The 22,724-nt window shown below is 55.2% G+C and overlaps 1 protein-coding gene across 1 annotated transcript; it reads left to right on the forward strand.

The window, feature by feature from the left end:
- Positions 1–1,175: 1,175 nt before the first annotated feature.
- On the forward strand, positions 1,176–20,876 carry NTRK1 (neurotrophic receptor tyrosine kinase 1). The gene is made up of 17 exons (XM_079134342.1): positions 1,176–1,440; positions 4,545–4,619; positions 4,879–4,950; positions 6,690–6,758; positions 7,659–7,810; positions 8,031–8,173; positions 11,039–11,171; positions 12,651–12,980; positions 13,376–13,393; positions 13,556–13,611; positions 13,859–13,961; positions 14,489–14,635; positions 14,981–15,111; positions 15,297–15,469; positions 18,316–18,556; positions 19,142–19,300; positions 20,512–20,876. Exons 1-17 carry the CDS (start codon positions 1,229–1,231, stop codon positions 20,695–20,697), a joined length of 2,400 nt encoding a protein of 799 aa, XP_078990468.1. The 5' UTR covers positions 1,176–1,228; the 3' UTR covers positions 20,698–20,876.
- Positions 20,877–22,724: the final 1,848 nt, after the last annotated feature.

The following is a 22,724-nucleotide window of genomic DNA, read 5'->3' on the forward strand; positions in this document are numbered from 1 at the left end:
TTCGAGCTGCCGGGTCGGTCTATCTGTGCATCCCTGTGTTGGGGACTTAGGAGGACAATCCGTGCTGGGGTGGGGCCCTGGCAGAGAGGAAAACTGTTTGCCTCTAGGAGGATTTCCTTCGCCCACTCCCTGGGCACCTGTCTACCTCTTTCCCAAAAGTTCTTCCTCCAGGATCCTCTTCCCTCCCTCTCCGGATCTTGAGATTGACAGGATCTTGCAGCCGCTGGCTGCTGAGAGACCAGGACCTGCCCTGGGTGCTGGGGATCCCGGGGCTTTCCAGGTGCGCAGCCTCCAAGGGCTGACGCGTCCCCAGCTCCACCCGCGGGCGGCTCCCGCGTCCGAAGAGCTAGGAGAAGATCTATTAATTTCCCCGCGAAGAAATCAATGCTCCTGTCAGGACGGCGATCGATGCCAGTCCTGCTTGGCCTGGCCCTACCCGGCTCGTGGGGGCGGGGGCCGCTGCCTGGCGGGAGTCGACGACTGGCCCTAGGACCCGAGGCGCAGTACTCAGTGGGGGCTGCCCATCGCGCCCCCACCCACCGGACCCAGGCCGGGAGCTCACACCTTTGCGCGTGGGCATCTAGCGCCACCCTGTGGTTTCTCCTGGACAGCGGGGTCTCGACTCCTTGGTCTTCCTTTGGCGGTTAAAGGCAACCCAATTCTCTTTCTCGGCCCTTTCTGTTTCCCTACCCAGGCTCTGCGTTTGGTCCTTTGGGGGGTCTTCTCCCTTTTCTTACTAGGGTTTAGAGAGTGTGTCACTTCTTTTCTCAACTGACGGGCACCTCTCCCTCAGGCAAGTGGTCGTAGGGCGGGGGCTGGCAAGTGTGACCTGGACTGCAACCTTTCCCCAGCTCAACCATCTTCCCTCCTCCCAATCTAAAAATGCAGCTGCTTTATACTCTGGGAGAAATAACGTATCAACTCCCCCACCCCCAGAAGACACTTCGAAGGCATTCTGCGGCGGCCTCTCCACTTCTTCTGGAGATCGGGGGATATTAACGGAGAAGGTTGGTACTGGGGGCCCCGAAAGGGGAGCTGGCAGACTTGGGGGCTTCGGAAGGAGAGGGTGGGGCTGGGGCTGGCGGGGCGGGGCCGGGCGGGGGCCGCTGGCTCCGCCCTTTCCTGGCGACTGGGTCTTTAACACCGCCCAGCGCACATGTCAGGGGAGGCCGGGTGGCTGGGAGCGCACGAACTGCCGCCCAGCCAGAGCTAGGCGGACGCCGCCGCGATGCTGCGGGGCGGACCGCGCGGGCAGCTCGGCTGGCACCGCCGCCTTACCGGGCCGAGCAGCCTGATGGCTTGGCTGATGCTGGCATCTGCGGGCGCTGCATCTTGCCCCGATGTCTGCTGCCCCTTTGGCCCCTCGGGGCTGCGCTGTTCCAAGGCTGGGACCCTCCACAGCCTCCGCCAACTGCCGACCGCCGAGAACCTGACAGAGCTGTGAGTGTCCAACCCGCGAGGGGGCGCGGGGACAAGAGGACAAGAGGACATAGCCCTGCCCCGAGGGCGCGGACTCGATTGCTGGGTCAGGTGGGGCGGGCGCAGCGAGGCTGGCACCGCGCAGCCTTTGGCGATGCTCTGGCTTCCTCCACTGCTGCCGCTGCCCCTTCCCCAACAAGACCCGCGGTCGCTGTCTGGATGTGGACTAGAACTCAGGGCAGCTGGGTCGCTGACTTGGGGCAAAGGGAGAGGGGAATCTTCACAGACCAGGTCTAAGAAAGCTCAGCGTTCTAGAAGCCGCCTTCTGCAGCTCATCCAGGAATTCAAGCCGTTCCCATGGAGGGTGGTGGTTAGCTGCAGAGAACCCTTCAGTGTGGCACTATTCTGTCTTTCCCCTTTCCGAGGGGAAGCCATTCCCTTACTCCTCCTGATTGTGACCAGCCAACCCCACCCCTTACCCTGGACTTGGGAAAACTGGAATTGGTGGGAGGTGGTGAGAAAATATAGCGTGGTGGTTGAGCTTGCTTCTACACATTTCCACCATCCAGGGTCCCCAGGACCCCTTGATTTGGATGTGAGAAATGGGATCCTTTTTCCTGGCTTCTCTTCCTCCACTCCCATCTTCCTTTCCACCCTTGTCTCCTTATTTGGGTTTAGGAGACAGGGCTATTGCTGAGAGATTCTCCTACCTTCCAGGTACAAAACTGGGAGGAATCTCTAGCATTCTCCAGTCTCCCCACATTGTGCAATAATCAGTTACAAAACAGTCAAGTACTTTTTAGCAGCCGGTGAGACCTATGGAAGTATGCTGTGGTAATTGCCCTAGCGATACTCACGCATTACAGGGTAATGACTGGAAAATACTTGAGTATTCTGTGTGGCTGGTGGAGCCAGCAAGACTTCTAGAAGAGGGAAGGAACTGCTAGAAGAGTCCCCTCCTGTGGTCTGGACTTAGAGGGTGGGCCAGGATCTCTGGTCTCATGCATTTGACAGGCTAGAAGTCCGGGGTGGGGGCTATCGCTGTCTGGAAGTTACTTGAGCAGCCTACAATAATTGGCACTGAGTTACTTGGGCATCTTGTGGTAATTAACGGGAAGGTACTCAATATCTCTCTCTAATGGCCCTAGGGAGACCAGAAGATGGCCTTGTCTTGGTCTAAGCCTAGGTTTCTGCATGACAGAAAACCTATCCAGGCTGTCACCCCCAGTCCTGTCCATCCATCACTCCAGGCCTTCAGTCTGACTGCTTGGGTACTCTCATTTTCCAATTTCTTTCCAAACCCCAAGTGAGTTCAACCCAGGGGTGAAGGGGCATGCAGAGTGGTGAGCAGAGATGTCCCCTTGGGTGGGGCAGTAGTCAGATCACCCCCACCTCCTCCTGCACAGTCCCCTCCCTCCTCCCTCACCCATGGAGCTAACAAGGAGATAATGGACTCAAATAGACAGATTGATTATGAATCCAAATGAACGAGGCAGCTTTGAACACGCTGGCTGACAGCTTGCACACAGCCCCTGGCCACACATGCTTACCGTCTTGCTGGGTCCCTAAAGCTTGAAACACGCTGCGCATGGGCTGGGGAGGGGTGAGCAGAACAGGGAAGTGCCCTCCCTCAGAGTCACTAGATGCTACTCCCCAGACCTCAGGGGACTGAGGACCTGTGTGTGGCTGTGCTTTGTCCAAGGCTGGCAGTGGAGAGGAGGAGGGGTCACTGATGCTGGTCTTGGTTCCCTTACTTAGTGCTTACTTAAGGAAAGTCCAAGGATAGAGGGGGAGAGTTCTGAGAACTGGTGGTGAGTCAGGGGCCCCTGGTGTGTGTGTGGCAGTGGCAGGGGGTGGGGCGGGGGTGTGGACATGTCACTGCAGGGCAGCTGAGTTCTCAGGAACTCTCTGGCATGCCAGATCCAGAAGCTAGGCAGAGCCAGCCATCAGCTATCACCCTGAATGCCTGTTTGTTCTTCTTTCTTTCTTCTCCCCCCTCATCTTTCTTTCCCTAGCTCTGTCCTTATCTCTCCATCTCTCTGTCTCCCTTTCCTTATCTTTCTCCTTGCTTCTCTCTCTCTCTGCCAGTCTCTTCCTGTCCATTTCTTTTTCTGTATCTCTGTTTCACTCTTTGTTTTTCTTCCCTCCCTCCCACCCCCCATTCGGACTTCCCATCTTTCTTGCACTGTGTAAGCCAGCCAGTCCCTCCTCCCCACCCCATGACTCCATCCTCTCATTGCCCCTCTTCCCCTTCCTGGGTCCCTCATGTTTCAGGGAGGGGCCCAGGGGTCCCTGGCTGCAGCGTCTATGCATCTTGCTTGCTCTGTGAAAGAAAGCATTGGGGGAGGGAGTAGGGGCTGCTGCTGGAGTGTGGGGAGGGGCCTGAGGCTTTGAGGGGGCAGGGAGGGTGGGTTGTGCAGGAGGTTGTGAGTCCAGAGAGTGGCTCCTGAGCAGGCACATTTGGGAACACACATTTGCAAGCCCACAGGGCTTCCTCTGTACTGGGTGGGGCAGTGGCCATGATGAACCTGGGCCCTTTGTGGAAGGAAGCAAGGATTTCAGCACGGCCCCCCATGGTTTGGCCTGGCATAAAAGCACAGCGCAAAGCTGAGAACGAACTGGTGTGTGTTTATGAGCGTATGCCCATGCATACGTATGCCCACATGTGCGTGGGAGAAGTATATGTGAGCTTTGCCTGTGTGCTCCTATGTGAGAGTGAGAGCGTGCATCTGTGCGTACATGTGTGTTCCTGCACACACGTGTGCATGTGTGAATTACGTGAGCAGGAGCATCTCTGTGCATGAGTTTATGCCCCTGTGTGTGTATACGTGTGCGTGCTTGGGTGTGTGTATGGTGCAAGAGGAGTGGGAGAGTGCACATGTGTGCAGGTGTGAGGATGCCTGTGCGTGTGCCCCTTGTGAGGAGGTGTGTCTCTGAGCCTGTGTGTGTATGCTCGTATCTGTGCATGTATATGTGTGTAAGCGGCTCTGTGTGTGAATGGTGCATACATGTGCACATGTATGAACATACGTAAATGTTATTGTGAGGGAGGTGGGTGGTAGGCATGGGAACCCAAGTCTGGGCCTGACGCCTGCGACAACGACAACTGTCCATTCTCCCCACAGCTACGTGGAGAATCAGCAGCATCTACACGGCCTGGAGCTCGGTGACCTGCAGGGCCTGGGGCAGCTAAGAAACCTGTGAGGGGGCTGAGGGCTGTGCGGGTGTGGGGTGGGGCTCAGCATGGGGCCAGGGATCAAAGGGTCAGAGAGAGTCCAAGTGTCCCAAGAGACTGGAAGGCCCTTTGAGTCCGAGGGCTGAAGGGTTGGAAGAGTCAGGAAGCTCAGGGGTCTGAGGGCTCCAGGGTAGCTGGGGAGGGGTGGGGGGATCAGCCTTAGGGACTGGGATGGGCACAGAGTAGCTGAGGACTGGGGGCTGATCCTCCTGCACCTTTCCCAGCACCATCGTGAAGAGTGGGCTCCGTTTTGTGGCACCAGATGCCTTCCATTTGACTCCTCGACTCAGTCGCCTGTGAGTGACCCCCAGGGTGGGCAGTGGTGGGTGGAGAGGACACCCAGACTTGGGTTGCTAATGGGCTTGGCCCTCCTCAGGGAATTGTTCTGAGGAAGGCCCCAGCCTGGTCAGGGAAACTGTCTCCCCATCCCCCTGGGGCATCTTCTCTACTTCTCGGCCTCACCCAGGACTGTTGAAAAGTCCTTCTTGCTGTCTCACTTCCATACTTCATTCTTCAGAGACACTTTTCTTAGTTTCCTGCCCAGTCTGTCTTTCCGGAGTTCAGTTATACACCAGCCGAAGGGAGCAGACCATCTTCCACTGCCTTCCTGGGAGCCGGATATCAGATCTTCCACTTGTCACCCTCCAGGGGATTCATAGCTGCCTCTCCTGTAGAGGGTAGAGAGGGGCATGAAGTAGATAGAAGAGACCCTCGGAGTCCCTGGCAATTCCTTTCTGGGTTTCTGAGGGTAGAAGTTCAGTTTCTCCCCTCACTAGGAACTGGGGAGATATGGGAAGGGCAGAGTGGCCACCATGTATGGAGTTGTGTGTCCTCTAAACTCTGCTGAGTCCTGTGATCTTTTTTTTTGAGCGGGGGGGGGAGTGTATTGGAAATTGAACCCAGAGGCACTCCACCACTGAGCCACATCCCCAGCCCTTTTTATTTTTTATTCTGAGTCAGGGTCTCACTAAGTTGTTGAGGCTGGCCTCGAGCTTTCCATTCTCCTATCTCAACCTCCTGAGTAGCTGGAATCACAGGCATGTGCCACCACATTGCCGCTGACCCAGTTAGGTCCAGTGATTGACAACAACAACAACAACCACAACAGAAGTGATGTCTTGTCACTCACTGTGTACTGGGATTTTTTAACCTCAGTTAGAAATGTGTACTCAATGTCGTTTCACAATTCTTACGTCAATGAACCGTTAAGTCAACGTGGTGATAGAGATAGAGAATCAGAGGGGCTAAGTTTCTGGGCTGAGGTCACACAGCAGGATGGGACTCACACCCAGTTCTTTCTGTCTCCAGAGTGGTAATGGTTCTGGTCCTTGTGTGACAGTGCCTCTCGCAAATTCTAGGATGAAGGAGAAGGGTCAGGGTAGGCCCCTCACAGAAGAGTTCCCCAGGAGCAGCAGGCACAGAGCATGGGGGTCCCGAACCAATGTCCTGTGTGGCCTGGATCAGGCCCCTTGCTGGGCTCACTTTTTTCATCTCTATAGCTAGGGAGCTGCAGCCCTGGGGTCTTTTCCTGCCATATTCCTTAGTCCCTGGGGAGGAACAGGAAGGAGGGGGAAGGGACCTAAGGAAGTACTTTGAGATCCTTGTCCTCCAGCCAGCAGGGGGCAAAGGAGTGTGGGAGCTTGGGTTCTGTCCCTCCTCTGCTGTGGGGGAGTACAGATGGAGTCCCTTCCCCCAGCTGTGGCCTCAGCACTTTGCCAGCTGGGGCCCAAGGTGGGGGAGGGGGAACGGCTGTTCCCTTAGATCCCCCTCCCTGGAGTCTGGGGAGGGGGTTACGTGGGGTTAACCCTTGTTGTCCCAGGCAGAGAACTGGACTCGCAAAGCCTTACCTGCCCTGACTGCCCCCCCACGCGGTCACACATGCTCCCTGGGCTCCTTCTAGCTGCCTGGGTAGGGGAGGGGGAGCCCAATGTCAACTTACTCCTCGCCTCCTCCCTCACGCTGGGTCAGAGTGAGGTCAGAGTGAGGTCGTGGCTCACCGGGTCTGGGGTCTGTCTCACCCTGTCAACTCCTGCAGGAATCTCTCCTTCAATGCCCTGGAGTCTCTCTCCTGGAAAACCGTGCAGGGCCTCTCCTTACAGGAGCTGTGAGTGTGGGGGCTCCCGGGGGCCAGGGCGCAGGGTATGTGATGTGTGGGTCCATGTGCACTTGTGTCTCTGTGTGATGGTATGTCACTGTCTCTTCTAGGAAAGGTTAGGGGTGGGGTTGGGGATGCACATGGGGGTGTCTCTTTGGGGCCATGTGTTTGTGAGCTGAATGGGGACGGGGTGCATGTCTGTAACCGTCCCTGACCCGGCCCCTCCCGTGGGGGACTAACTGTGGAAGGGGCTACTTACTGCACTGGGGGTAGGGCGGTGTCGGGGAGCTGGCCTGGACCACTGGTTATGTGTGTGCCCAGGAGGCTGGGGGTGGAGTCCTGGGCAGTGCTGAGCAGATCACAGGCACACCTGCCACACGTCCAGCACACCATGCGTGCTGGAGGAGTGAGGCGGCACTGGTCCACAGCACTTGGTGGGCATGTGAGCCCTCTGGGTCCCTTCAGGAAGCCATACCCTTCCTTCCTTGTCATCATGCTGAGACCCTTGCCTGACTTGTCATCCTGGGAGCCCAAGTTAAGGGACCCCCTGTAGTCTTTGACTTTCTGTATTTCTTTCTTTTTCTTTTTTTTCTTTTTTTCTTTTTTTGGTACTGGTGACTGAAAATGATGAACTAGGGGCACTCCACCACTGTGTTTTATCCCCAGCCCTTTTTATTTTTAAATTTGAGATAGGGTCTAAGTTGCCAAGGCTGACCTCTAACTTGTGATCCTCCTGCCTCAGCCTCCCAAGTAGCCTTTCTTTCTTTAACTGGGTCATGACAGGGACCTGTCCTGCACTGCACTCCTTCACCTCCAGATCCTCCTCCCTGTTGTCTAATTCATTCCCTGTGGCTTCTGAGGCCCCATGCTGCCCACTTCCTGACTCTTGGTGTCGCCTATGTCTGCCAGGGTCTTGTTGGGGAACCCGCTGCGCTGTTCCTGTGCCCTGCACTGGCTGCAGCGCTGGGAGGAGGAGGGGCTCGGTGGCGTGCGTGCCCAGAGGCTGCAGTGCTCGGGACCCAGAGAGCAGCCCCTGGCCCTCAGTCACAACACCAGCTGCGGTAGGTGTTGGAGTCCTGCCAGGTGTGGGGAAAGAGGGCTGGCCACCTGCCTGAAGTTGGGGGCAGGTGCTGGACAATGCCCAGGGGACCAACATTGGTGAGGGAGGAAAATGAAGGTTGAGGGAGTTGCCTGAGCTCCAGGTGAGGGAGGAAGCATGCCCAGGATGGGGTTCCAAGGCCACACCCGGCTCTAATGCCCCCTGGGCATCCTGGTGTCCAGGTGAGCCCACGCTGAAGGTCCAGATGTCCAATGCCTCAGTGGAAGTTGGGGACAATGTGTTGCTGCAGTGCCATGTGGAGGGGCAGAGCCTGCAGCAGGCTGGATGGATCCTCACGGAGCTGGAGGGGTCAGCCACAGTGACGGTGAGAGACCCCCCACCTTCTCCTTGCTGTCCAGGAGAGGCCCCGGCAGGGCACGGGAATGAAGACGGAGAGAGGCAGCAAAGTGGATTAACAGTGCATAGAGGGTGAGGGTTGGAAGAGATGGTTTAGACAAAGATGGCAGGCTAGCACCGTGGGGCATCCCAGGGCACATGGAAAACCTCAGGACAACTGCAGGGCAGGACCCCTCACCTTCATCCCAATGACTGGGGAGGCTGAAGCAGGAGGATCCCAAGTTCGAGGCTAGCCTCAGCAACTTAGTGAGATCTTCAGCAACTTAGCTAGACCCTGTCTCAAAATGAAAAATAAAAAGGGCTAGGGATGTAGCTCAGTGGTTAAGCACCCCTGGGTTCAATCCTCAGAGAGAGAGAGAGAGAGAGAGAGAGAGAGAGAGAGAGAGACACCTCAGGGCAGATGCTGGTCCAGCAGGGATCCCAAACTCTACTGGACCCAACAGAACTTAGTGCTCCTTGCTCCTCTCTGGGAAGAGTGCTGGCTGAAAGAGGGGCTCAGAGCTCATATGTTGGAGCTCAGAGGGACCCAACAGAATATCCCCTCATTCACTGCCTCTCTAGCTAAGGCTACTGTAGCCTGGTGTGTGTGTGTATGTGTGTGTGTGTGTGTGTGTGTGTGTGTGTGTGTGTGTGTGTAGGTGCACACCCATACATGGGCTATGTCTTTGGTCATGCACACTTTTGGGGGGGTCTTTGGAGTCTCTTCATGGAGATGCTGGAAGCCTCAGTCTTGGGTGTGTGTTGAGCGCATTAGTAAAGGAGACGCAGGTCTGTTTCCAGCTCTTTCACTAATTACTTCTTAGAGTGTCTTTCAGAAAAATCCCATAATCTGCCTGCACTTTCATTTTCTTATCTGTACCCTGAGGACCTGGACATGTTGGCCTTCTGATGTCCTGTCTGCCCTGGGGCATTCTCTGGCCTCTTTTTGTTATTCAGATACGTCTCTGGGCACCTTCCCCACCTTGCCCTCTATCCTCAAGCTGGCTACAGGCAGCTGAGAAGAGCCATGGCAGACGCAGAGGCCTTGTTTACAAGACTCTGACAACAGGTTGTACCCATCGGTAAAGCTGGCCCCATCTGGGTGGCAGAAGTGAACTCACAGGGACCAGGGGTGTGGGCCCGTGGGACTGAGGGTGTGATGTTCAGTTTGGAGGACCTTGCTATGGGAGAGGAGTCCACCCCAGTAATGCTGAAAACCCCTGGAACATACACAAGAGGGACGCTGGAACCCTGAGCAAGGATTCCAGTCACTGTGAAAGGAGCGAGCAAGAGGGGACAAGGCAGAGGCAAGGGTTTGGACATGTCTATGCGTGCAGACACCTTAAGTCAGCTATCTGCTTTGGGAAACTCCAGGTATTTGCTTCCTCTTTGGGAAATTTACATGTTTGCTAACACCTGTGTTTCCTAAAAACTTCCTATCGAAAAGTCACATCCTAATGGGGTTACACAGAGGGAGAAAGAGGGAGGGAGGGCATGCAAAACCCAACTTGCACAAAAGGTCAGGCACTCTTCTGGAACCGTGGCACTCGCATATTCCAGTGCAAGCTCAGGGAGGGCCCGCCTCCTCTTGCATGTGCTCAGGGGAGTCTACATTTGTGAGATTTTCGGATAAACAAGATTTGTCTCCCCCCTCACCGATTTTCACCAGTCTTTGAAAATAGCTTTTAAGGACTAGGGAGATAAGTCAGCTGGTAGAGTGCTTGCCTCGAAAGCACAAGGCCCTGAGTTCGATCCCCAGGAGATGGTTTTGTCCACCTTTTCAGTTCACAAAACAAACATAAAACCCCATGGTTCAGCAAGATGAAGAATTGTCTTCTGTTTAGGTCACAGAATTTACACATGACATGACACAGCCATGGTTTCTTAGGAAGAGAATTTGAACCTGATTCAAAATTTTTTTGTACTGAGGATTGAACCCAAGGTGCTTTACCACTGCGTTTCATCCCCAATTCCTTAAAATTATTTTGTTCTGTTTTGTTTTGAGACAGGGTCTTGCTAAGTTGCAAGACTGGCCTTGATCTTGTGATCCTCCTTCCTCAAACTTCCTGTTCCTGGCTCTGATTCAATCCTTTTTTTTTTTTTTTTTTTTTTTGTACTGGTGATTAAACCCAGGGGCAATTAACCACTGAGACGCATCCCCAAGCCCTTCTAAATATTTTATTTAGAGTTAGGGTCTCGCCAAGTTGCTTAGGGATTTGCTGAGTTGCTGAGGCTGGCTTTGAACTCTCGATCCTCCTGACTTAGCCTCCCGAGCTGCTGGGATACAGGCGTGTGCCACCATGCCTGGCTCTGATTCAATCTTTAGATAGTAATTCAGAATCGAGTCACTTAGCCTCTCTAACCTCACTCACTGTCTTCACCCGCCAAAGGAGGGGAAGCGCTGTCGTGGTTTCTAACTGCCACCTTTTATCAGTACTGGCCTTCCTTGGGCTGAGTCTGAGTCTGTTAGAACTGTGTGTAAAACAAGTGTCACTAGGTATGGAGGTTCTACTTGCTTCCCTAGTGGGCTCTTGTATGAATGTGGTACTTGGGATTCATGGCATCTGTCTAGCTGCTCAGATGGTCACTTTAGTTTTGGTTTGGAGTATTTTGTGCCCATTTAGGCATTATTGGTTAAGCTTTTATGTTTCTCAGGTCGTTAAATAAGTGATCTGGGAGAGAGTCTGTGAACCAGTTGGAAAGGAGGAGGCCATTCCCTGTCATGTCCTCTCCCATCCCTCCTTCTTTCCCTTCCCAGCAGCCTCCTCTCCTTTCCATCTGGACCCCCAAAAGACATCCGCTCCAACCCCCTGCAGCTGAAACCTTCCTGATTTCCCCCTCTTCCCTGATCCAGAAATCTGGGAATCTGCCGTCCCTGGGGCTGACCCTCGCCAATGTCACCAGTGACCTGAACAGGAAGAATGTGACATGCTGGGCAGAGAATGACGTGGGCCGGGCTGAGGTCTCTGTCCAGGTCAACGTCTCCTGTGAGTCCCCACGATTGCCTCGCACCTACCCCCACTCAACTCTTCTTCCCTGAAAAGAGGATGAGGGGGGATTGAGGGAAGGATGGGGTGTGCCTCCACAGCTGCTCCTTCCCAGCCGTTTCCAGATTCCCATGAAAACCTGATCCTTTGGGGGAAGTCCTAGGGGCTCATCAAGGCCAGAGGGATGGAGATGGATTTCTTTCTGGCCCCTGCCCAAGCCCTGTACCTGAGGCCTTCCACGCCAGCTGCCTGACTTCCCTCTGCTCCAGTGTTTCTCCATCCCCGCCCTTCCAAGGCCTTCGCCCTGAATCCTAGCTTTATTATTTTATATTTTATTTTTATTTTTCATTTAGGATTTTATTCTAGGTTTGGAATGGCCACTTTAAAATTGGTGCCAAGACTCTACTAGTGCCCTGCATTGAATTTCCAGCTTGGGTCAACATTTGCTGCAAACCGAATTTTGTAGGTAGAACAAGTTAGGGGTTGGACCTTCAGTCGAAGGAACCCCAAATCACCAAAACTGGAAGGCTGCACCCTAGTTTTAAAAGAGGGATCTTCCTCACCCTTGTTCCTCTTTAAACATGTTACCTATTTTCTCTAAATCTGCCAAAAAATCATCTTAAATCTACTACTTAATATCACTTTTTTTTTATTTTTTTGGTACCAGGGATTGAACCCAGGGGTGCTTAACCACTGAGTCACATCCCAGCCCTTTTAAAGTATTTTATTTGGAGACAGAGTCTCACTGAATTGCTGAGACTGGCTTTGAACTCGTGATCTTCCTGACTCAGCCTTCCAAGCTGTTGGGATCACAGGCATGTGCCACTGCTCCTGCACCTTTTTTCTTTTACTGTGAAAGACACAGAAATGTGCATAAAATACACACACTTTAAACATTAATTTACCTTACCGGCACTTCTGAAGACCCCCCTTTATCTCCCCAGCACCAACCCCATCCTTTCCCATACCCATACTGATTTTTTTCAAAATCATTTTTGGCTGGGCGTGGTGGCCCCCTCCCAGCTACTTGGGAGGCTGAGGCAGAAGGATTGTAAGTTTGAGGCCAACCTGGGCAACTTGCTGAGATTCTGTCTTACAATTTAAAAAAAATTTTAAAAAGGTCTGGGGAGGTAGCTCAGAGGTGAAGTGTCCCTAGATTCAATCCCCAGTCACACAAAAAAGAGGAAAAAAAAAAAAATTGCCACAAGCTGTTGGCAGGCTGCTTCTCTAGGGCTGTTGTTTATTTTAGGCCTGCCACTGAAGTTCTTTAATCCTTAATTTTGTATGCCTGCTGCCAGATTTATTTAACTTTCTTCTAAATGTCCGTTGCTCCTTGTAAATATCATAAGACCTTCTTATCTGGTTTTCTTGAGCGTCCCATCTGAGCTCTGGCTCTCTCCCATTGCCCTTGAACTTGTCAGGTCCTTGAAGCCTCCCTCCAGCTGTCCCCTGATTGTTCTGTTGCTCTCTGGCCCATAGTCCCAGCCAGTGTGCAGCTGGATACAGCAGTGGAACTACATCACTGGTGCATCCCTTTCTCCGTGGACGGGCAGCCGGCGCCTTCCCTACGCTGGCTCTTCAATGGCTCCGTGCTCAATGAGACCAGTTTCATCTTCACTGAGTTCCTGGAGCCAGCCTTGGCCAATGAGACCATGAGGCATGGCTGCCTTCGCCTCAACCAGCCCACCCACGTCAATAATGGCAACTACACGCTGCTGGCCACCAATCCCTATGGCCAGGCCGCCGACTATGTGATGGCTGCCTTCATGGACAACCCCTTTGAGTTCAACCCCGAGGACCCCATCCCTGGTGTGAGAACCACCCTGAACCCTGCCCCCACTCCTGGGCTCCATCTGGGGTGGGCATCCAGGTGTCCAGGGTGGATTGGCCCCCTTCCTGCTATGACCCCTGACCCGGAAGTTGGAGTGCTTGGTCCTGGACAGAAAGGGGCTGGCGTCCAGCTCTGGGCTGGCCTTCTAGCCCCAAGCCAGGACTTCTGAACCCCTGAGCTATCCCATCCATTCAGACTGGCTGGAGAGAGAAGCATGCACCAGCTGGAAGAGGGCCATGTGCACCTTCTCCCTTGAGGCCCAGCAGCCCTATCCCCTCCCATCCCTGTCCCAGGAAGGGATGAGTCCAGAGGGTCAGGGACTCACTGCTGTTCTCCTCCACCTGACTGCTTTCTCTCCTCCCTCCTGCCACAGTCTCCTTCTCCCCAGTGGGTGAGTAGCCCAGATTGGAAGGCAGCTTGTGTCTGGTCCCTGGAGCTGAGGCTGGGGTAGGGGGTGCCTGATCCCTGAGAGGCCAGTTGGGGCCAGGGCAGGTAGTCTTCGGAGCAGACACAGATGTGCCAAGGCCCACCTTCATGCCCTGTGTCCCCATAGACACTAACAGTACCTCCAGAGACCCAGTGGAGAAGAAGGATGAGACGCCTTTTGGGGTGAGCATGGGAAGGAGGAGCTTGGGCAGGACTTGAGGTTGGGAGGCTGGGCTAGAGGCTGTCTGCATGTTGTTTCTGGGCAGAGCAGGGAGCTCTTGTCAGCGACTCCCACAGCCAGGCCAGGGTCCCACAGGAGCCGGAACAGGTTTGGGGCCTGGCTCTGGGCTCCTAGGCAGGATGGAGAAATGGTTTGCTATGGGGAGCTCTGAGGGTGGCGGAGAAGCCTCTGGATGAACCCCACCCCCAGGTTTCCGTGGCTGTCGGCCTGGCCGTCTTTGCCTGCCTCTTCCTTTCTGCGCTGCTCCTTGTGCTCAACAAATGCGGACGGAGAAACAAGTTTGGGATCAACCGTGAGTGGGAAAGCTGTAGAGGGCTGTCTTTGTCTGTCTGTCTGTCTGTCCTACTGGCTTTATTTCCTACTGGCTCTTCCTGACTCTGTGTTGCGGGGCGCAGGGTGTGTACACGTGGAGTTTTAGGGCGTGTGTGCTTGAAGCACAGAGGATGGCCTGGCTGCGGGGCTCCGGTGTGTGTGTGTGTCGCTGGCTGGCGCAGGGTGGTTTCAGAGGTAGCAGCTGCTAATTGGTGGCTGGATTGTAGTCAAACACTAAGTGGGTCTGGGAGGTCTGGGCTCTGTGAGGGGAGCAGCAGGGGAGTTCTTTGGTACCCATGAGGCCTGGGCTGGACAGGAGCCAGACAGAGAGAGAGGCCCTGGTGCCTCCCCTTCCCCTTCCCCCACCGCCTGCTGTCTTGCTCCCTGGCCCTCCTTCCCTCCCCCTGCAATTTATGGGATGGGGGTGGTCTGGCACTCAAGTTATGAGAGGGCCAGGATGGGTGCCTAGGCTGGAACCCCTTCCATGCAACAGTGTCTCTTCTCCAGGCCCTGCTGTGCTGGCTCCAGAGGATGGGCTGGCCATGTCTCTGCATTTCATGACATTGGGTGGCAGCTCTCTTTCCCCTACTGAGGGCAAAGGCTCCGGGCTCCAAGGTCACATCATTGAGAATCCACAATACTTCAGTGATGCCTGTAAGGGCCGTGCTGGGTCAAGGGCGAGTATGTGTATGTGTGTCTAGAAGCCCCTGGGCCAGTGCCCTGCCTGCCCCGGGCATGACCAATCCATGCCTTCACCTTCCCACGCCCATTCCTATTCCAGCTGCAGTTGGCATCAGCCTGCTTTCCGGTCACAGCCCAGGGCCACAGTGCCCACACCCTGTGGGCAGATGCTGTCCCACACGATGGCATGGGGTTGGTGAAGAAGTAAAGGCTGGATTTCAGGCCCGTCCACCCACTTGGCTGGGCAGGCTGTCCTGCCCATCACTGCCATCCCACCCACGTCTGGGGCTCCCACCTGACCCCGAAAGCCCTTCCTAGGTGTCCACCACATCAAGCGCCGGGACATCGTGCTCAAGTGGGAGCTGGGCGAGGGTGCCTTTGGCAAGGTCTTCCTGGCCGAGTGCCACAACCTGCTGCCTGAGCAGGACAAGATGCTGGTGGCTGTCAAGGTGAGGCCCTGGCCATGGGGAACTGCTGGCCTGGGTCCCACCTCCTACAGGACCGTCGGGACAGGGTGCTCTGGCTGGGATGAGGTTTCTGGGTCTGAAATGGCTCAGGACAGATGGTTGGGTGGGCTGCTCTGGAGGCAGGGCCATGAGGGCCACCTCAGTGCTGTCCCCACTCCTGACTGCAGGCATTGAAGGAGGTGTCCGAGAGCGCTCGGCAGGACTTCCAGCGCGAGGCCGAGCTGCTGACCATGCTGCAGCACCAGCACATCGTGCGCTTCTTCGGCGTCTGCACCGAGGGCCGCCCACTGCTCATGGTCTTTGAGTATATGCGGCACGGGGACCTCAACCGCTTCCTCCGGTATGAGCACCTGGCTGTGGTGCTGGCCCCCAGGCCCTGGCTCTGAGCTCCTGTCGTCCCTTCACTTTAAGTGTGCCCCTGCTTGTCTGTCGGACTGAAGAGGAAGCCAGGAAGGATCTGGAAGGAGCAGTTGGTAGAGGAAGCAAGGGAGAAAAGGTGGTAGAGGAGGTAGGGATGGTCTGTGCAAAGGACCGTGTTAGTGGACAGAGAATTTGCTCTAGCAGAAGGCACGAGCAACACTCAAGGATGGCTGGATGCAAGGATGTGTGTTTGTGTTTGGCACGTAGAAGCCATGCCTGTGGGAGGTGGCCGAGTAGATGACCACAGTCAGTAACAAACAGTGATCAGGTGCTTTCTATGTTCCGGGCCCATGTTATGTACTTTACAGTTCATTCTTTTGTGGTTCTGTGTGCCTGAACATATGTACCTACTTTCTTTTGTTGGGATTGAATCATTTAACCCCTGAGCCCTTTTTATTTTTTTTTTTTTTTTTTTTTTTTTGAGATGGGGTCTCGCTAAATTGCTTAGGGCCTTGCTAAGTTGCTGAGGCTGGCTTTGAACTTGCTATCCTCCTGTCTCAGCCTCTGTAGCCTCTGGGATTACATTGTGTCCAGCTCCCCAGCCTTTTTCATTTTTTAGTTTGAGACAGGATCTTGCTAAATTGCTGGGGTTGACCTTGAACTTGTGATCCTCCTGGCCCAGCAGCTGGAGTGGCTGGGATTATTGGTGTGTACCACTGTGCCCGTCCTGAACATATGTATTTTGTACAACACTATAAATATGTATTTATTTTTCATAGTCTCTAAACATGTATGGCAATTTTTATTTGAAGACAGTCACACAAAATTTATTTGGCTTTAGACAGAATGACCCTCATATGTTTATTTATTTGTGCAGGTAATTTTAATCACTTCAAGCAATGTGCCTGAGCTGGGTGTGGTGGCACATGCTTTTAATCTCAGCAACTCAGGAGGCTGAGACAGAAAGAAGGATGGCAAGTTTAAGGCCACCTGGGCAATTTATTGAGACTCTGTCAAATTAAAATGGCTGGGATGTAGCTCAGTGATAGAACACCCCTAGATTTAGTCCAAGGTACCCGAGCGGTGGAGGGTGTGTGTACCTGTTTTACAGATAAGGGAGGCATTCTGGAAACCTTTAGAAGGAATGAAAAGCCCATGGAAATAGCTGGACATGGAGGGCAGGAAGATCAAGGAGACTCCCAGGTCTTAAGGGCATACAGGTAGTGAATGGCCCCAGGAGGATGAGACCCCAAGTAGAATCTTTGCTCTTAATTCCTAGCTGTATGATTGCATGTTCCCTTAGTCGAATCCTCCCATGAACTTGGGCCCTGGGAGGATGGGCAGGATTAGCGAGGCAGAAGTCAGGGTGTGTAATCGGCTGCCCCTATTCTTTGAACCTTCTTTGCCAAGGCTCTCTCTGACCTCACTGTCCCCACTGGGGCCCGGAGGACAATGCAGAGTTCCAGTTCTAGATGAGAAAGGGCTGGGCGACTGTCCAGCTGATGGTTGTGATTTGGTCCCCAAGCATCCCCCAGGGAACCCTGGGTCATTTATGAAGTCAGGCTGCACAGTTCAGCTGGGGGAGGCTGAGTCTGAGCTCACCCTGTGGACTGGGGGGGCACTGGAAGGTCAGAGCAGTGGGAGGTGCAGCCAGTGCAGAAGGTAAGGCTGCAGCTGGAGTAGCAGAGAGGAGCCAGGCTCCAGAGAAGGCCCAGGATGAGTCCGTTTCTTGCTCACTAGACCAGGTGCAGGCATGGCGCTGGTCTCAGGGGATGCAGGCCAGGGAAATGCTACCTAATGGGGCCTAGGCTGTGGGAACAGCTTCAAATGCTGCATGAAACTCTGGGAGAACCAGAGGAGGCCTCCTGAACACTCCTGGATGGGTCTGGGGGCTCCCCTAGGAGGGGCTATCTGTTCCTTCCCCCTCTGGGCTTTCATGTGTCCAGTTCCCTTCGCCTGCTTCCCTGGCCCTTCCTCCAGTCTCTTCACCCTTGCCTGTCTTGGTCTCCTTTGAATGGCTACCCATTTGTCTTCCTCAGGACTTGGCTGTCAGTTTAGATGTCCTCTCCAGGAAACATTCCTGACTTCTTCCCCTCCCCTGCTGCCCATCAAGTGACCCACACACTGCACTGCCAAGACCTGGTTTCTGGTGCTTAGTTCTTTGGAGAGGCTTAAAAAATACCTCGAATTCATAATGTAGGAAAATAGGTGGCCAGTAGGAAAGGGCATTGCTGGCAAGGCAGTCCGCTGAGGTGAAGGTGTCAGAGGGATGTTGGGGATGGAGAGGAGTGACCATCATTGACCTGGATTAAGGAAGAGGATGAGGTGAATGGCATTCTAGAAACCTTTAGAAGGAAGGAAAAGCCCATGGAAATAGCTGGACCCGGAGGGCAGGAGGATCAAGGAGACTCCCAGGTGTCAGGCCCAGAGCCTGGGAGAAGGAGGCTCCTTTCATTAGGTGGGGCAGACTTGCGGGAAAGAGATTGAGCTCAGCTTGGCAAGGGCTGAGACCAAAGTGCCCATGGCAAGAGAGGTAGGGGCTGTGGGCAGCTAGATGCTGGGGCTGGAGCTCAAGGGGGCTTCCTGAGAGGAAGGCCTGGATGTGGGGATGTGGGGCTCTTTCTGGCAGAAGCCCTGGGGTGCGTACACCTGTTCAGCCCCCCCCCCCATTTCAATGCCTCCTAACAGCTGCTTCCCCGTTCTTCCCTTTCTCCATTTCTGTCCCCCAATGTTCTCCTGCTTCACACCCAGCTCTGGGGGAATCCCAATTCCCAGACTCCCTGAGGATTCTGTCCCAACTGGTCCCTTCTCCCCTCTCTTTCACAGGTCCCATGGGCCTGACGCTAAGCTGCTTGCTGGTGGAGAGGATGTGGCTCCAGGCCCCCTGGGCCTTGGGCAGCTGCTGGCCATTGCTAGCCAGGTGGCTGCAGGGATGGTGTACCTGGCCAGTTTGCATTTTGTGCACCGGGACCTGGCCACACGCAACTGTCTGGTGGGTCAGGGATTAGTGGTCAAGATCGGCGATTTCGGCATGAGCAGGGATATCTACAGCACTGACTATTACCGAGTAAGGGTCTTTCGTGCCCAAGCCTTCCTGCAGCATCCAAACTGACACCTCGGACCCAAAGCCCATCAAGACCCTGTCCTGGTGACCCACCCTCCCCTTCCTCTGATTGGAGTCTGAGACTCTGGCCTCTGATTTTTGATCCCCTCCTACCTCCTTGGCCCCCAGTGGAGGAGGGTCTGGCTCTTCCGCTATCCTGGGTGATCAGAACCAGCACCATTGGAATTTCCCTTTTAGCTTTGGCCCCTAGACCCCGTGTTTTTTGTTTTTTTTTTTTTTTTTTTTTGGGGGGGGGGGCGTGGTGGTACCAGGGATTGAACTCAGGGGCGCTCAACCACTGAGTCACATCCCCAGCCCTTTTTTGTATTTTATTTAGAGACAGGAGGGTCTCACTGACTTGCTTAGCACCTCGCTGTTGCTGAGGCTGCCTTTGAACTCGCCACCCTCCAGCTTCAGCCTCCCGAGCCTCTGGGATTACAGGCGTGCGCCACCCCGCCCCGCCCCATGTGTTTATCTTCAATGGCGGACAGGGCCGGGCTGGCCTGGCGGGCGCCCCCTAGAGGTAACGCTGCACTCGCTCGCCGGCAGGTGGGAGGCCGGACCATGCTGCCCATCCGCTGGATGCCGCCGGAGAGCATCCTCTACCGCAAGTTCACTACGGAGAGCGACGTGTGGAGCTTCGGGGTGGTGCTCTGGGAGATCTTCACCTACGGCAAACAGCCCTGGTACCAGCTGTCCAACACCGAGGTCAGCCCCGCCCCCCGCCCCGGCACTCCCTTCCCTTCCCTTCGAATCCCATCGTCAGGGAACTTGGTCCTCCTTCTGCCCCTCTGCCACTGCCAGCATCCTGCAGGTACTCCTCCCTCCATTCAGCCCAGATCTCTTCCTCTTCTAGTCTTTCCTCCTCTTACCGTCCGGAGTCCACGTCCGGCTGGTTCCTGGAGGAATCTCCAAACATTCTAAATAGAGCCTGGACCCAGATCCTTAGCTGAATTTTATAGTGGGCATTAACAGGGTGGAAGGGAAAGGCATGGGTAAGAGGACCTGACCCTACAGCAGGAAGGCTGGAGGTTAGATTCTCAGAAGGACAGTCCTGCCTCCTCCCCCAGTCCTCCAGGTTAGCCACAGCCAGAGCAGGCCCCAGGTGTTCTGTCTCCCAGAGCAGCTCCCGCCCCCTCCTTGGCTCACAGCTGTCAGTTTCCATTTCTCCTCTTAATGCAGTCTGCTCCCTGGAGGCTCGTGGGGTGGGGGAGAGGGTTATAGATTTTAATTTTCTCAAGCACTGAAAGAAGGAATGGAATTAATGCTGCCCATAACCCAAGTCCTTTAATGGGGAGGAGGGGGAAAGAGGGGAAGAGGCTCCAGGCCCCTTCTCCACCCATCTCCCTGCTGTCATCTCTCCTTTGGATTTCTCAGCTGTTCTAGCAGTCCTTCCTGGAGTCTAACTTTGACCTCTCTTGCTGCAGTTTTTTTTTTTTTTTCAGAGAACCTAGGTTCTCCATGCAGTGTTACCCACAGAATGGAGAAGGAAGTGAGGGTTGCCTTTTGCTTTCAAATGTAGCCTCTTTTAAGGACTTTAACTGCAATTGTGCTTGATTTTCTTTTTTTCCTCTCTGGGGCTGAGAGCCAGGGGACCCTTCCCCTCCTCCTACCAACCTCCAACATTAAGCTGGTGAACTTGTCAAATACTTCAGTCCCTCTCCTTCCTCAGCCCACCTGGCAAGTCTTCTTCAGGTCTGATTCCAGCCTTCTGGGAGCAGTCTTACCCAGGCTTCCCAGAGCCCCACTTCTCAGTGTCCGAACAGGAATTTTGGGGTTCACTGTGTACCTTTAGCGCATCAGGAGCCGAGGGGCGCGGACGTGGATGGTGTGCGTGGCAGCCTCAGTGGGGCAGGGCTGCTCTTGCGCCCCTGCCCCCACCTCGCCTGTCCTCTTCTCTGTCTCTCTGGTGGCTCCAGGCGATCGAGTGCATCACGCAGGGCCGGGAGTTGGAGCGGCCGCGCGCCTGCCCCCCAGAGGTCTATGCCATCATGCGTGGCTGCTGGCAGCGGGAGCCGCAGCACCGCCACAGCATCAAGGATGTGCACGCCCGGCTGCAAGCCCTGGCCCAGGCGCCTCCCGTCTACCTGGACGTCCTGGGCTAGGGGCAGCTCCAGGGGCTGGGGGCGGGGCGCCACCCCCTTAGCCTCTAGCAGCCCCCGGGCGATCTCCAAGCATCTAACTAACCCTCAGCATGCGGGAGGGGCCAGGCGGGGCTGGGAACAGAGGCCTCCTGCTTCCCTAGGCAAGGTTCCGTCACAGCAATTATATTTATTATCCCTTGGCCGTGTCTCTTGCCGATTCTTGGGATGACGTCGCTCTGGGAGAGGGGCACTGGGCCTCAGGTAGGGGTTTGGCTCTGGGATCTTCCCTTACTCTAGTCCCCTCAGCTGCTTGCCCTGCCTCATGGTTGAGGTCACCTGGTTCACCTGGTGGTGAGGCAACCTCAGGTCAATGCCCCCAGACCTGCAGACCCTGACTGTCATCGGCTACTTCACATTCCCAAGGCCCCGGGCGCAATGGGAGGGATGGAAGTCAGAAGTCCTGGTGGACAGGCGGGACGCAGTGGTGGGGCGAGTTTTCCTTGTGCTGTTGCAGCCCAGCACAGAGTCAAACAAATGGAAGAGAGATGGTGTACATGTGTTTGCACGCATGTGGAGGCCTGGTGGACCAGCAGGGCCCCCGCCTCCCGTTTCTTCCCCTGTTCCATTCTGCCCAAGGGAATAGGTGGGCTCTCCCTTCCTCTCACTCCTGGAACACCAGTAACCTTCTCTGAGTGACCCCAGGCTTCTGGCTCACTAAGTTCCCTAGCCCACTGTGTCAGGGGACTGAGCTCTGCCTCCATTTTTCCCACCCCGAAAGCTCGCACTGAGCCAGGAAGAGGCAGATTCCCACTCCCAGACTCATCACTTCCAGTCACCTGCTGACCACTGCAATAATGCATGCTCCCACAGCTCCTCAGGGCTAATGGTGACTGTCTCATGTCCCCCGTGATTCAATCTGGGTCTTATCACCTCTAGGCCTAGCCCAGTAGTGTGTCTGCCTCCTGTCCAGGCTGGTTACTGCTAATGGAAGTCTGACCCAGGGCAGAGGCTGATTGATAGAGGCGGTTATCCTGTCCTGGTCCCTAAGGGCCAAGTTCACAAGCAACTCTCTTCTCCTCTGTGAGAGATGGCGTGGGAACGTGGCGAGGGAGTGAGGGAAGAGGTTGGGGGATCAGATCCAACAGGTGAGCCCAGGGACAAAGGCAAAGAGAGACTGTGCAGAGACAGGGGCAGGACCCACAAATAGGGAGCCCGAGGAGAGACGGCAGGAGTGCATGTAAAGACAGAGACAGGCTAGCAGAGACAGGGCGAGAGGGAAGGAAAGAGAGACACACGCGAAGAGACGGACTGACACAGGAAGAGAGCCGAGGGCCAGGGTAGTGCCGTACAGAGTCACAGGAGGGGTGCTGAGGCTGCTCCACACTGAGCAGGATGGGGTCAACACTGAAGCAGAGGTGGAAGTTCAGGTAGCAGAAGGGACCTGCCAGGGCATATGGGGCATTTCTAAGGTCAAGAGCAGTGAGGTGTCAGAGACTCTTGAGCCGCAGCCACAGGCATTGCTCAAAGAGCTGAGCAGGTGAGTGAGGGGTTCTGGGAAAATTCCCGGGGAGGTTGGGAGCGGGAGCTGCAGAGCTTTCATCCATCCAGAAACAGGGGCTAAAGCTTCATGCCAATCAACTAGGACCCAGGGCCCCTGTGCTGCGGGCTGGGAGGGATCTGCCCTCGCATCGTCAGCCTGTGGCCTGAAAGCCCCCCACTCTCCCCCCTTTACCGAGGAGCACATAGGTGCGCCCACTGACAGGCACCCTGGCCTACCACACGCAGCCCAGACACTCATGCGCGCGCGCACACACACGCCACCCCTCCCCACGGCTGTTGGATTCCATTGTCATTAACGGTGCCCCCAGCCCCCTGTGGCCCCTGCCCCCTCCCTGTTAATTACCTCCTGGCTGTGCCAAGTCCATTAGCTGCCCCCACACCTTCCCCAGGGACTGAGCGCCAGCTGAGATGGATGGTTGGAGGGGGATCGATGAAACAGGGGCCCTGAGGACCCCTTGTGGGGCTGGGACCAGGACAGCAACCTAAGG

This window comes from Sciurus vulgaris (genome assembly GCF_902686455.1).
Source record: "Sciurus vulgaris genome assembly, chromosome: 1".
In the NCBI taxonomy this organism is placed as follows: domain Eukaryota; kingdom Metazoa; phylum Chordata; class Mammalia; order Rodentia; family Sciuridae; genus Sciurus; species Sciurus vulgaris.